The 15061-nt window shown below is 40.0% G+C and overlaps 2 protein-coding genes and 1 long non-coding RNA gene across 9 annotated transcripts in view; 1 reads left to right on the forward strand and 2 right to left on the reverse strand.

The window, feature by feature from the left end:
• drosha (drosha ribonuclease III) overlaps positions 1 to 6572 on the forward strand; it is a 159577-nt gene extending 153005 nt beyond the window's left edge. For all 5 annotated transcript variants that reach the window (XM_082546432.1, XM_082546431.1, XM_082546430.1 and 2 more), the window contains one exon: positions 5939 to 6572. In XM_082546432.1, coding sequence (XP_082402558.1) covers positions 5939 to 6069 — 131 coding nt within the window. In that variant the 3' untranslated portion in view covers positions 6070 to 6572. The remainder of the gene's footprint in view (positions 1 to 5938) is intronic.
• On the reverse strand, positions 2212 to 3200 carry LOC309714206. The gene is made up of 2 exons (XR_014278849.1): positions 2942 to 3200; positions 2212 to 2769 (listed from the first exon to the last, which is right to left on the reverse strand). It is a non-coding gene; the product is annotated as an uncharacterized lncRNA (long non-coding RNA).
• Positions 6573 to 8472: 1900 nt separating the features above from the next.
• The window catches only part of LOC309714738 (cadherin-10-like), a 77969-nt gene continuing 71380 nt past the window's right edge, over positions 8473 to 15061 (reverse strand). For all 3 annotated transcript variants that reach the window (XM_082547404.1, XM_082547403.1, XM_082547405.1), the window contains one exon: positions 8473 to 13405. In XM_082547404.1, coding sequence (XP_082403530.1) covers positions 12903 to 13405 — 503 coding nt within the window. In that variant the 3' untranslated portion in view covers positions 8473 to 12902. The remainder of the gene's footprint in view (positions 13406 to 15061) is intronic.

Genomic DNA, 15061 nt, shown 5'->3' on the forward strand with positions numbered 1-15061 from the left:
GTCTTACATGAAAGGAAAACCATAACCCTTGACTCTTACATTGAGCGGATCTAGTTGCTGTGGAAGGTCGTGGTTTGGGTCCACTTGTCCCCTTTAGAGACAAGATCAATACAGCTCAATACTAAGTTATCCTGAGTGCTCTCCAGATGACAAAGCACGTATATCCTGGGATGGGATGCCTTTTATTCATGAGGTACTGGCAGAAAAAAATAAATAGAAGTTGGACACAGCTTCCATAATATCTCCCACTGCTTATAGACTCTGCATTCTGAAACAGCGTGTTGTTTTGGGGTTTGGGAGCTAGCTTGTTCATTCATTACAGGTAAGTTCTCGCTTCTGGCCAACATATTTTTGGGGGGGTTTGGAGCCAGCAAAATGGTTTTAGCTGCCAAAACCCTTAATTAAAGCTTAAAAATGCAGAGCCTGAGGTTACTGGTTACTGGTAATTATGTTCATTTATTCTGCCTGTTAGACTAACTTGGTTTTGTAGCCAGTCTGACTGCTTTGTTTTTGTTACTTCATGTTGGCTTCAGTCCTAGAGATTGGTGGTTGGGAATAAAGGTTCACTGAATGGTTCGAGGATTGTGAAAGTGATCTAAATCAAATGCTGCGACCTTCATAAGTCACACATCCATTCTGTCCAGTTTAACAGTTATGGGTGAGTTTGGACTGTTGTTTCTTTTCATCCCGAGGCATAATATACCTAGTTATGACAGATTCTACCAAAGTCTTCCTGTTATGCACAAGGTGTCCTCTGGCATCAAGTGGTAATGGCTCCATTTCCAAGACCTGCAAATTCCACATTAGGAGATTGGAGGGATGGTGCTAAGCTGTGATTGGTGACAAGCCCAAACCTAGCCTAGCTTCAAGATTTGTAAAATCAGTGCTACATTAAAGGAAAAAAAACTCTGCAGTTTGTCATCCATTTGTATGAATCCAAATTTATGAAAAATGATAACCTGATACTTGCAAAGTTCGCAGAATTGTACAAAACACACAGAGGACCTTATTTTAATGTCCTGTAAGTACAGGCCATTGTGGCTCCTCTGTTTTCCCTCACAGGCTATCTTTAAAACGTTTGAGGGAAAAGGTATTGGAAGGCCAATTTGCCTGAGTTTGCATGGTCATGATCAGTGACTGGAAAAACTGCACAGTCAAATGTGTGTCTCAGCGAGTAGACACAAACCACCGGGCAGCTGTCATGCATGCTGTTTTAAATTGAAGTTTGCAGTGGGCAGGCACAGTAATGTAAACACTTAATGGGAAATTACCTGAGCAGTGAATATTAAAATTACAAACGGTGCTGCTTGGCATGAAAACTGAGGAAAGTTGCTTCTTTCAAGACGACACTGGTGCACCAAATAAGGTGTTTTCAATATTTTTAAACGAGTCACTGCTCTGTTATGTGCTTAAATCATTTTAACTGAAGGGAAAATGTATTAACAATCAGTAAAATAATCTCTCCTAAGTATGCCAATATGATCTCATTCCAGTTTGTCCAATGTGAGTTTTTGTTAGTACTCTGAGAAGAAGTTAATTACCTTTCTTGAGCAGACAAAATAAACTGTCAGCTGCCACTTTCTGAAATTGTAACAGGCATTTTTTGTCACCTTTGAAAAATCTACTCAAATGTCTGAAACATGAAGAGAAAAAGCTCACGTAAGTAGCTTTAAAAAAGGAATGCATCACTTTTGTTCATTAGCAGTTAACATTTTGATGCTAGCCTCACTAGCTTGACATTGGCCTCTCTTCTTTTAAATTACTTTATTCTCATCTTGATTCTTTGATTCTTATTTTGAATTGTTCCTACAGCTCTTGTGAAATTCCAACCAACACGAAGACATGTTTTTGAAAAAAGTAACTGATGTTTCAGTTGTTTTTCCCACAACTTTTTCATCTTTCACAACCATCCAAAGCTCCAAGATTGCAAATCCGAAGGAATTTTAATCGATTTTGACTGTCTTTCGTGTCATTTTCAGCACTGGGTGGAAAAAAAATGAACTGGGTATCTGAGGCATGCAAAACTAGTTGCTTCTACTTGTGTGATTTCTGTAACATTATTTATACAGTTATCTTCGTAGTACTTACACAACCTTTGCTACAAAGTTCCTATCCACCATTGCCTGCTGTATTCTTGGGTTGTGTGTAGGGATGGGTATTGATAAGATTTTAACGATTCCGATTCCATTTTCGATTCTGTTTAACGATTCGATTCTTTATCGATTCTCTTATCGATTCTTTTTTTTTTTTTTTAAAAAGGAGAACACTAAGGTCGATTAGCTCAGAGCTTTGTTTTATATCTTCTCTTTGAACAAGATAGAAATTTAGGAGTAACATGGCCTTACAAACCCAACAGTGAGATCTTGAGAGATCCAGCCTACGGCTCTTCAATGGGGTGTCACAGGGTCCCCAGGAAAAAAAATTGTAAATGTAAAATAATAAAATAAATATTCTTGTGAGACATATCACATATTGACGGGGTCGGGTTATGTTAAAAAGTATAAATTGTTATACTTTGTTCATTGGTTCAAAGGTACCCCACACTTCTTTTTTTGTTTGCTTGTTTGTTCTGGTGTATTTTTCATTTGAACTGTTACTCTGCCAGAGTACTCATATTTACAAGATGGCATTGAACGCCCCATTGGTGTATCAGGAAAACTATTTTGTACGTATGTTCCTTGAAGGGGATTGAAGTCGTTCTTTTTTCCACCGCAGCGAAGGGCTAGGAGTAGGAGAGGAGCTGCTGTATGTTTTTGTTATCGAATCGATCTGATTGTGAAATAAAGCATATGCAGTGAGAAAGCAACTCCAGGAGTCATCCCTGCCTTAAAGCTGCAACATTCTTCTGTAGCAATAACAAAGTATAACATAAATTGTTCTGTGGCAATTACACAAGAATATCCAGTAATGTCCCTGCCTACAATTAAACACATTCACTTACCAAAAATCGGGGGCATCTGCTGTGGCAAATGGGTGCAAGCCTTTGACCACAAACTTAGACACTGCTCGGTGACATTAGTCTATCCTGCCTGAAAGGAGACGCTACCGGTAGACTGCAGCGAGAACTGCCAGCGAGCGCCAGCCAGACTCTGTCTGTCTCTCTCATCATGGTCACCTACATGTACAGTAATGGCAGGTCTTGTAATAAGGCAGATTGCGCTAACATAATATGCACTGTTAGTTGATTATTTACCTGCCGCATTAACTGGAGAGGACGTGCAAACGTTAGCGCTGCTGCTGGGTTGAGAGTCACGAGTCCGGAGCGGAATTAAAAACGCGTGTCATCGCGTGTTTTGTGAGCAAATGCTTTTGCATATTCGTAGTGTTTCCTCCCTTAAATGAAATATCTACTTTGCAAGTTGCCCTGTTGTCATCGGTTCTCATAAAGTATAATCAAACTTTTGAGCGTTTGAGCCGCTTAGGCGCCGTGTTTCCTGCCAGGTAAATGACGCTCCGCAACGTGGTGACGTCATTCGGGGCGACTGGAATCGATAAGGGAATCGTTTGCAAAAGTGGCAAACGATTCCAAGGAATTGAAACAGTGGGAACCGGTTCTCAACAAGAACCGGTTTTCGATACCCATCCCTAGTTGTGTGATCTGCAAAACAAGCCCAAATCTTCACCCCTCCACCACCGTGCTTGACAGTTGGTATTACGTGTTTGTGCTGACATGTTGTGTTTGGGTTTCTCCAAAGTACAGCCAAATACCTCAACTTTGGTCTCATCTGTCCAAAGATTGTTGCAGAAGTCTTGTGGTTTGTTCATGCTGCCATGTTCTCTTTAGACAGAAGGTCCATTCCTTGAAATGCTCTATGACAGCGGTCCCCAACCTTTTTTGCACCATGGACCGGTTGTGTCCGACAATAAGATAAGATAAGATAACCTTTATTAGTCCCACACGTGGGAAATTTGTTTTGTCACAGCAGGAAGTGGACAGTGCAAAAGTTATGAGACAAAAATTAGAATACAATAAGAATAAATACAGTACACAACTGTACAGAATAGAATAAAATAAAATACTATATACAGTAGAATAAAATAAAATAAATATACAATAAGATAAAAATAGAATACAAATACTATATACAACTGAGTAAAAATACAACGATGACAGAAAGGATTATTGCACTTAGTATTATTGCATATGTATGGATGTGTGTGCTTGATCAGTTAAAGTCTTTATTATGGAGTCTGACAGCAGTGGGGAGGAAAGACCTGCGAAATCTCTCCGTCCCACACCGTGGGTGCCGCAGTCTCCCACTGATATCCCAATATTTTCACGGCCTGGCCTTTAAGGTGTCGCGGATAAATACACCAAAATAAAACCAGTACCAAAAAAGAAGATTTATTCATAAAACATGTGAAAAGACCCAGGGAAACAGAGTTAACGATAAAAATAATTTAAAAAATAACAATAAAAACTGCTAAAACCCCTGAAAACCATAAATTTCACACCCGAGGCGCAACTCTCGCGGCCCAGTACCAAAGGACTCCAGTCCGTGGCCTGGGGGTTGGGGACCGCTGTTCTATGAGGCCTTTACTGCAGCCACCTTGAGTTGCTTCATTGAGTTGTACTGGCAGCTCTTTGGACCTCATATTGAGAGTTCATTGAAGTTCATCACTTAGAATTAACTCCAGATCTCTAATCTACTTTGTTTGTCATGAAATAACAAGGGAACAGGCCTCACCTGGCCACAAAAGTGCTTCTCAGTTACTTTAGAGCCTTGAGCCCTTGAGTTAAAGCTGAGAGTCTGCGCTTGAATGACAGCTCAATTGTTTCCTTTATAATCCACTGTGGTGGTGCATAAAGGCAAAAAAGAAAAAAAGCGTCTTTGTCTAAAAACTTCCGAGCCTGAATCTAAGTTGAACCTCTTGCAAATGATATTTTTAATCTCAAAGGTGTTTCTTTCCCTTAAAGGTTAAAAAGTTTAAATTAAAAAAAGGTGTAAACACTTAGTCATTGCAAAATTGATGCAGCAGAATACTTAATAAAATATTCCTTTGTGTATCCGTCACTCGGGCCAGATATATCCGTAATCCCGTATTTGCTGCCGTTAGCCTTTTAAGCACATTCTCCCGAGTACGCCGCCCCCACATTTCACAGCTCTTAATGAAAATATGTGACACAGAAATGTGGAAATCTTGAAACAGAAACCAATTTGCGTCTTGGTGGAGACTTTCACAGAAAGCGGTTCAGAGTGTGTCTCTGATTGACACGAGTCCTGAGCACTTCAGTTGTTGTGGTTCCCACTTCCTGAGCCTGGGCTCCCTGTGTGTTTCACCACATTTGGAGACGACTCGAGCCAAGTTGGCAGCGAGCAGAAAACTCAAATCGAGGCCTCAGAACTTCTCTTTAGAAACTAATGGCTGATGTAGCCAAAGCTGCAGTTTGCTGGTTGAACGCCAAATAGTAGCAGCTTTAAAAGAGGTTTCTAAACGAGCAGTTTAATATGAAAGTTTCAAATAGACACAATTTCAAAACGTTAACAGTTTCTTTTGTCTGCTGCTTATATACCTTTAAGCTTGTATCTGTTTTTGTTTGATATTTTTCTTCCTGCTGTCACACTCTGCCATCTTATTACAGATCTCATTTTCGAAATGTTCGCTTGTAATTATGTTATCAGATCTCACAGTCATTGTGCTGAAACCAAACAAGGCCTGTCTAATTCCTTGTTACTTCATCATTATTAATGAAATAACAACATGAGGGCAATTTAATTTCAATACAGCCTGCAACATTTTCGCTCATTTGACCTAAGTGACAGCATGACACATGCTATGAAAACCATAGTCAGTGCAATTTGGGAACTAAATTGCTGTCCTCACCCAGTTGGAAACTGACCTTGTCTCCTCACACCTCTGCTTCTGTGTTTCTCTCTCTTTATCTGTTCTCCTTGGTCGACTCCTGTGTTTCCCGCTCTGCCTCTCCCTGTACCAGATAACTTCCCACAGATGGCTCATCAGAAGCGCTTCATCGAGCGGAAATACAGGCAGGAGCTGAAGGAGATGAGACGAGAGCGGGAGCGGCAGGAGAAGGAAACCGAAGACTCGGAAGAGTACAGGAAGTGACAGCGCCTTCTTTGGGACAGCCAATCAGGACCCGGGTCCACATTAGGGAGCCTTCTCTGCAGATGTTGCAGCTGTTCAGGCAAGAGCTAGCAAAACGGAGGTGCCACTAGTTGATCATGAAGATGTAGTAAGGAAGATAGATGGGTTTTAGGTAGGGATCAACTGGGTCAAAGTGACCGTTAGCACAAATATTTGGGGGGAAACTAGCTTTGTGGCCAGTATTTTCAAAGTAAAAGTAGGGCAAAGGGAATTAGAAATGAAGCCTCATGCGTTCATGTTTTATGCTGTTTATCACTCCGGCTCTGTCGAAGGTGGCTTTATGTTGTCTTATGTGTGTGTGTTAAATATAGAGTGGAACCTTTTTAAAAACAAAGCCACAGCAGGACCTCACCGTGTTACTGGCACATGGCAAAAAAAACCCATTTTTTAAAATGGAGTAAGAACTGTTAAATAAACCATCAGAGCATCTATTGTAAATAAAGTTTCTGATTCTGGTCCAAAAAGTGAGATTTTCTTATTTATTTTTTTTGTATTAATCGTAATCCCTCCTACTCTGATCTCTAAACCTCTAAAACAGGATGAGTCCGTTATACTCCCTCACTACAGTGTCACCATCTGTCTCACATCTGCCACTCATCCTCTAATAATCAAAATGTGATTTCCCCCCCCCCCCTCCTCTACTCTCTTTTTAACCTCTCTCTAAATCCGATTGGCTGTCTAACAGATCTTAATTATAGATTGTCTAATTAACAATTTCCTCAGCTCAGTAGCCTCTGGATCCAGCTATTTAGCAAAAGCCGTCATGTTAATAACTATCTGACGTCTAGAATCGGGTCTTTTATACTGAGATTTATTGTAGATAATAAATATGTACCTGTGAGGATGGTAGCTGTCTAGCTTACTAGCCTGTGGCTGCTGTCACATTTCAGATAAAAGTTACATTTTTCTTCATAACTAGAGGGAAGAAAGTGAAAGTGGTCCACTAGAGCTGCCACACAGCTGTCTGTCAAACAATGTTATTCTGAAAGAGAAAACCTCACAGCAGCTGATTTTAGAGAGATTTGAATGTTTTATGTAAATAGTAAGAACTTCTGCCAATAATTTATCTTACTGAGCAACTAAACACAACTAAAAATTAATCATTTTCTCATTCTTAAAGGTTAAGGCTGTTCTGAATTTGTTCATATGCACAATTTGTGAATGAGGCCGGTTGTCATGGCTACACATTAACGACCAACAACTACAAATCTATTTTAAGTCAGACCGGGAGCACCGTACTTCACAACTCAAAGGCAACTGAGGTTTTATTGATAAAAGGAACAAATAGGTGCAAATAATACAAATGATATTTTTATTGTTTATTAAAACTCTCCAATACGCTTTTTCTTTCTGACCCTTGTTCTGCTGTAACAGGTGAATTTCCCCAGTGTGGGATTAATAACGTCTGCTGTATCTAAGACACAAGGCAAATAAGTTTTAAATGACAGAAATCAAATTACTGTAATAGCGTCGAGTAACGTAATTTAAAAAATGTTTATCGTGTATACTTTAAAATGTGTTTAGATGTCAGGTGTCTTCGGTGTTGATGATGATTGCACAGTACATATTATACATCACTCTGCTGCCTACAGCCACATTAAAGTGAATGTTAATTTTTTACACCTCAATGGTAAAAGGCTGATGGGATATTGTATTCACCCCGCCGGGCAGTCAGCGTTGACCCCCAACATTATGAAGACGATTGCACGATTTAAAATCGGTACCATAGGTGAATCTTCAAATCTCACAAGAGGGCAAGTTTTCAGAAGTTTCCCAAGTCTCTCTCATTTTGCAGTTAAATCACCATCCTGTAGTAACTTCAGCACTATTTGTGGAGGAGTTTCTTGTTCAGACTCATGAGTCGTCTGGTTAGACTCTGAAAGCAATTAATGTCAGTTTGTATGTAGACAACAACAGATTTGCAACAAATAGGAAAAGATTTGTGATTTTCACTGATTTGTCTGAGTTAATCTCTGTATTGTCACAAGCAGATTGCATGTAATTAATGACTTGAACCCATTTAATCGCAAACTGATAGCAGACTGACTTTCGTCTCATTGGTGTTTTATCGATTTCCCCATACACCAAAGTTGCTTTGAGGAGAACAGCTTACTGACAAGTGAAGTGACCTTGTTAAAGGCAACAAGATCGTGTGTATCTGTAGCATTAGTGTAATCGCGCTAGCTTTTTTCTTACTTGAGTGTATTACAGTTGTTCCTGCCTTCGCTATCGGGAGAAAGAGGACATCAGCATCACCATCTACAGTAGCTGCCTCGGGTTAAAAAAAATGCCTCACGTTGCACCTTGAGACACACAAATCTGTGAAATATTCTGGAAGAAAACCTCATAAAGAGAAACGAGTGGTTGATTTTAAAGATATTTAATTGTGTCATATAAATATTCAGTACAAAATATCACGGTTTACAAAGCAGATTGATGGATGGCCAATGATGCAGGGCCCCTTACAAGTACCACGACCTCTCAAATTGTTTCTACATTGACAGAACTGCTCAATCACATTGTCACCAACATAATATAGCGTAGTAGAGTTGAGCCCCGAGAGCGACCATGTCTACACATCAACAACCACAGATCTATTTTATCTGGAGAAAGAGGACATCAGTGTCACCATCTAGTTGCCTCAGCTTTAAGGGAAAAAAAAAAGATGTGGCAGCATGGTTTGTTTGGACGTGTAATGTTTTCGACGACTTTAACTGAGCCCGGAGCCAACGCTTGTAGACAATTACACTCGCCGTAGGAAAACACAAGTACGGCTTCGTGATGGCGATATGCTGACATCCTGTATGAAGACAGAAAACTGTGACGACTGAAGGGGAAAAAATGGTTTTGGTGAGTGCTGCTGTCATGTTGACTTTCATTTGAGACCTCGCATTGCACCTTGAGGTGGAAAAGCAGTTTTCTTATAGTGAAGGGTCTTTAAACCCATTAAATGCTTATCATAGCAACATTACCACAGTCTGAAATGGCCACTTACACAACAGGAGCTCCAGCAACAAGCTAATAAACAAAACAAGGCAGCCAAGAAATAGAAAAGAGAACTCGTGTATATGATATAAAGAATTTTCCAACCACTGTGCAATCAGCTGGCTCGTGATAGAGGGGGAAAAAGTAGCACTATGGCAATTATGCCATTGTGTTTTGTTATTACTGTTTCAAATGTCTGATAAATGTCAGCCTCTTCACTGGTTGGCCTTTTGCTAAAGTGAGGGCAGAGCTTGTTTTAGCTGGCCTTTTTTTTTTTTTTTTTTTCCTGTTGATATCATTGTGCCCTCCTGGTTTAGACATTTTTCTCTGTTTCACAGCTGTGTGTTTGTAGTTAGGCAGCTCTTAAAGTAATTTCCCAATTTTGCTGTGGTAGAGATCATTTTCACAAGTTTCCTCCTACTTTTGAAAAATTAAACCTTTGTGATCTTGCTGCAGGATAATGTTTTGACCTTCTCTCTGAGCCGAGGACACACCTCTGGGCTTAAGAACCTAATTCCACACCACTCAAAGGTCAGGTGCCCCTTGATAAGCATGTTTATGGAAAGGGCTGTTAGTCCCACAGGAAATCAGTTGGGTAAAGCCTGAACATTTGAACCAGCTTCATGTTCAGCACTACATACAGTACACGTAGTGAAGGGCAAAGGAAGAGACTAAAATAATGGAAGGGTTTTTTTTAAAGGAAAATACTGGTGTTCTTTGCTTTTTGGCACATTTCTATTACTGTACTGCTATGTTACATTATTATACATTCTACAGTGCAGGACGGAGCCCTTCTCAGGACACAAAATCTTAGCTAAATAGTGTTTAAGGTAGGTAGTGTGACACATTTATCACTCTTTTGCCAAAGAGTGACCGCCCTATTTTTTTAAGGGCTCTGGACGTATATTTCCCATTCATCTTCTTCAATGATCTTTCATAAAATTAATACACGATAAAAAGTTTTAAGCCTTGAACCTAGCCAGTCAGCCAGTAAACTGTACCATGAACATAAAAACATTTGATTTGGAGAAAAAAAGAATTATAATAAATAAAAATAGGGGGAAAGATCACTACAAAAATTATCAAATTTAATTGTTTTTGTTAATACAGTGTTGTATAATAACATTTTTGAATATATTGGTTGCTTGTGTTTAGTATGGAAGCCCGTTTCCGCCACTAAAAAAAAAAAAGATCCATAACTCAAAATTTCGAGTTATTTTCTCGAAATTTCGAGTTATTTTCTCGAAGTTATTATCTCGAAATTTCGACATATTAACTCAAAATTTTGAGAAAAGCAACTCGAAATTTCGAGTTCGCGCTGCCAATCAGTAATCTACGTGAATGACGTCATTTCCATGTTACCCGGAAGCTGAAGCCCTCAGCTACAAATGCTACAGCTAAGCTACCGGTATTACATCCAGTCGTGAATGCACAGATTGCTGAGTGTTTTCAGCCTGGCTTCACAAATGATGAAATCCCTGTGTTATTAGCTGAATCACATGGTGTTACTATCAGCAAACATACTTTAATTTGTTGGGATCCGTTTTTGAGTGCGCGGTCCTGCGCCATATGCTTCCGTGTAACAAGAAAGCGACCTCATTCACGTATATTTTTGATTGGCAGAGCTAACTCGAAATTTTGAGAAAAGTAACTCGAAATTTCGAGTTATGGATACTAGCTTTTTTTTTTTTTAGTGGCGGAAACGGGCTTCCATAGTTTTGTGTGTGTAGTAAAGTAAAGCCTACTTATCGATAAAGTGTTTTATCCTGACTGCCATCACCTCTTTACAATTGTTAGCAACACTTAACGGGGAAAAAAGTTATTGTCTGGCTAAAATCAAAAGTGACATTTAAATAGTTACTAAAAGTCTCAGTAAAGAGTAGAGCTAGCAACTGTTTGTTAATAGAGCAAAAAATGCTATTAGCTAAACAGAATGGATGAACAGCTAGCTAAAATTATAAATACAGCAGTGCTGAATTTTTTTTGTTTGGTCTGTTAACAGTACAAAACAACTGATAGCACAACATAATAGCAATACAGAAAACAGTAGCTAGTTGAAACTATGGACAAAGCACAGTGGGTTTTTTTGGTTGAAGTGTAGTTAGTAGCCATGTTGTCAGCTAGCACTATGAATTAACATAGTAGCAAGGTGAAAGACTGGAAAACCATCAAGTGTTAGCTAACGGTACAAAGAAAGTTGTTAGCTTAAAGGATAGTTGGCTGACATTAGGTATTAATATAATGCATTTTTCGCTTAAGTACAGTTAACAGTTAAATTATTAGCTAACAACAGTTAGCAAAAAGACAGAAGACTGGGGATATGTCAAATGAAAAAGGATGAAAACCACTGATTTAGCCTTTTATTTTTCCTTAGTGAGAAGAGAATGAAGTCTGGAAGCATTTTGCTGTTTTCTTTTTGTGTGTCTGTGTTTATTTTGCGGGGTTTTTTTTTTTTGCTCTTTTTCTTTAAATTTAAGGCAACTTTCTTGATTCGTTTCATGAGCTATGACGCTTTGCATGAAGATGTAAAGCTTCACATTAATGCAGACTTATTTCTTTAGGCTCCAGTCAATATGTCCCTATTGTTTTTGCTGCTTACATTGATTCAAGTGCTACCTTTCCTTTCACTCTCTCTTGAACAGATAAAATGAGCCATTTAAGGGAAGAAAATAAAATTGCATAATGAATTTTAATGGTAACTGTCCACAAGATGTTTAACCTAATCTAATTTAATGCTGTAATTTCAGGCTCGGTGGCATCCTCTCAGCATCTTCCAACTCTGTGTTTCTGAAGTGAAGTGAGCAAAAAGGTCCAACAAGACCAGTATTTTCCCCCTAACTGAGCCCGATACATGTTAGACTTGTGGATTTTCATTGCAGCATAGAAAATAACACTATTCTGTGCACTTCATATTTCACCCTGCACAGAGAAAAAAAAGACTGCTGACAACATTCAGCTCAATAAGGAAATATTTGGTATTTCAGCCCACCTCACAGCAAATGCTTTAAGCCGTGTGGTGATGAAAATCAAATACTGTAAAAATGATAAACCAGTGTGTTTGCAGGTGTTTGTAGTAGCAGTCCTTTACCACCGCTTTATATAACCATTAAAGAACAACCACCACTTTTCAACACCTGCCACAACTAACTCAAAATTTGATGTTGTATATCTCCCCCACCTTGTGTGGAACCATATTTTTCATTTTCTTGTGGCTCAAACTCAAACTGTGGCTAAGTGTTTATAGTGAGGCAGCCATTGCTGAAAGAGGGGATTGTTTGGAAGATAGAAATCCCTAGAAAAACAAAACAACTGTACAGCGTATTGTATCATATTACCGTACATACACAAGCTAAGATAGAACTCACAATATGCAGCATGTTTTTGTCCCAGAAACACTGAAAAATACATAGGCATATCTGTTGGTTTACAAAACTGCTTGTTGAAGTGTCCGTCACAGGCAGCTTTGGAGAAAAAAGAAACAAAAAAATATCGGTATAGATATATTTGGGCCTCATGTACACCCCATATACACACACAAAAACCAAAAAGTCTTGACACAAAGTCTGTTTTAACTGTGCCCTCGCAAAAACGCAACTAACACTGACTGGACACACAAAGCCTACGTCTGGTCACCGGAGGGGACAACTGAACGGTGATCGAAGGCGGTGAAAGAACACTCGGACAGACGGCGCTCGTTTCTCCGTCCTTTCGACATTTCACTCGCCACACGTGCACCAGAACCCTCCGGATGTTTTCAACATGTGTTTGGGATTTTTGTTTTTTCTCCTTGTCTGTGTGCCAGGTTCTCGTTAGGAATCCCTGTCGCTGTCGTCGCCCCCGTACAGGTCCGCTAGTTTCTTAAACCGGGGTCCCCACTCGCTCAGGTAGTTGTAGTCCTGGTCACTCTCAGTGGTCACTGACTCGAGCGAGCTGAGGGACTCCGCTACAGAGCCGTTCCCCTCGTAGGCGTAGGTGGCCAGGGAATCGTAAGGCGGCGCCGTCGGGTCGCTGTCGTTGTCCTGGAGCCTCTGGTTGATGAAGTCTCTCACGTCCCCGTTATTGTCCCGAGTTGGGGGCAGCACAGGCCGTCGGATCGGAGGGTAGAAGGCCTCGGGGACGATGTCTCTCCTCTGTTTGCTCTCCTCGATGGCCTCCGGGTTGCGCAGTGTGCCGATATCAAAGGCCTGGGTGTCCTCCTCTCCGCCCCCTTCGTCATTGTAGCTGACGACGTTGTCCCTGACATCCTCTTTGGAGATGATCAGAGGCTCCTTCTTCCTCTGCCTCCTCAGGGCAGCAAACAGCACCACGATCACTGTGTGGAGAACAAAAACAAAGAGAACAAATATGAGAGTTTGGTGACTTTTGCTGTTGTTTCTGTGCTCTCTCTCCTTGTTCTGAAGGCCAGTGACTGTCCTGGGGGAATTGTTGATGTTGTGTGAGTGTGCACTGATGTTCAGGGACTTTGTCTGACTTTGTAAAGCAGGCACTGCTACCACAAGGATGCATTATGCATCTCTCGCTCCTCAGGGCCGCTGCTGCTTAAGAACATAAAGGAACCCCCTTTAAGAACATAGCAGAATACATTACGCGCTAAAAATGCAACCTCTGTACCATTAAGAAACATTATGACATTCAAGGGATGGTGTGAGGGTTACTTTTATTCTTTAAGTATTCAATTGGTGTTAAACAACTCAGGGTTGTTTAAGCGTTATTTTTGAAAGAAGTTCAAATTTCAGCAAGTTGAGACAGTCTCCTTGTCATTTTTTATCATTAATTATGATATTTTTATATCTTTTATGTTTTCCTTGGATTTGTCTTACGTTCCTGGTGACATACGCTCTAACCATAAGGTCTTATAAAAGATAGCTACTGTGACAACCCCTATATTTTTGTGACGATCTTCTTTTGAAACTGCAAATGAGCGTTTTCACTATTGCTTTCTTGTTGTTTTAAAATTGGATATCATGAGCAAGGATCAGACTGTGAAGCTGCACCCTTATTGGCTAACAACTTGTGACAGACAAGCCCATACCCTGTAAAATCCTCCTTTTTGAAACATGGAATGACCAAAGTTTAAAAAATTTAGTCAATGTTGTATTCGTGCAACCTGAAATGAGTGACTAGCTCATAAACTCATCAGTGACGTGTTCACGGAGTTTGAGGCAGTGGGACAATTGTAATAGACTTCTCTAGGACTGGAAAGGTTTTTTGTTTTTTTTTTGCAACCACAGGTAAAACTCGTTGGTGGCCATTTAAAAAGAATGCATGTTTAAAGCATGATGGCTTTGCTTTTTGGACCTGGAAGCTACATCCATCTTTTATACTGTGTATGACTATATCAGACTACAATAAAGTTCTAGCTGTGCACAAAAACAGCAAAGCAATGCAGCCAAGAACAGCAAGACCTTCAATATATCCTGTCTTTTTATTCTTGCTTTCACTATCTGCAGGCTTTCATCCGGGTCATCCAGAAAGTTACAAACAGGTCGAAACATCTTGGTCATAAAACTGTCCTTTATGTGTTGGAACTTCAATTCTTTGGATTAAAATTAACAGGAATTCTTTGCCTTCGCAAATAAAGACAGAGGCGATCTGCTAGATGTTGCAAGATGAAAGATACTCCAGGTTCCAATTCACAAAAATAGCCTCAAGGTAAACATTACAATATTAAAAAGAAAACCCCAAGAGTCGGACAATGAAAAGATTTTGGCAAAGGTGGGGAGGATGAACTCCCTTCAACAGGAAGTGACCAGGTTGTAGAACCAAGCTCTCAGAGGCCACAGCCATCTGTTGTACCATGACTTGTTTGGGCTATGGGGTAAGTACAAATATCCTGTTGTCTGAAACACTATGGCCCCAAGGTCTGCTGCTCCTACATCATCAGCTCTTTCTCAGACAACAGGCCCTTGAGGGTGGACAGTTTGGTAGTCGTGCATGAACAGCTACATTGTATTATCTGTACAAATCT

The sequence above is a fragment of the Aulonocara stuartgranti genome (genome assembly GCF_965226115.1).
Source record: "Aulonocara stuartgranti genome assembly, chromosome: 9".
Taxonomy (NCBI): domain Eukaryota; kingdom Metazoa; phylum Chordata; class Actinopteri; order Cichliformes; family Cichlidae; genus Aulonocara; species Aulonocara stuartgranti.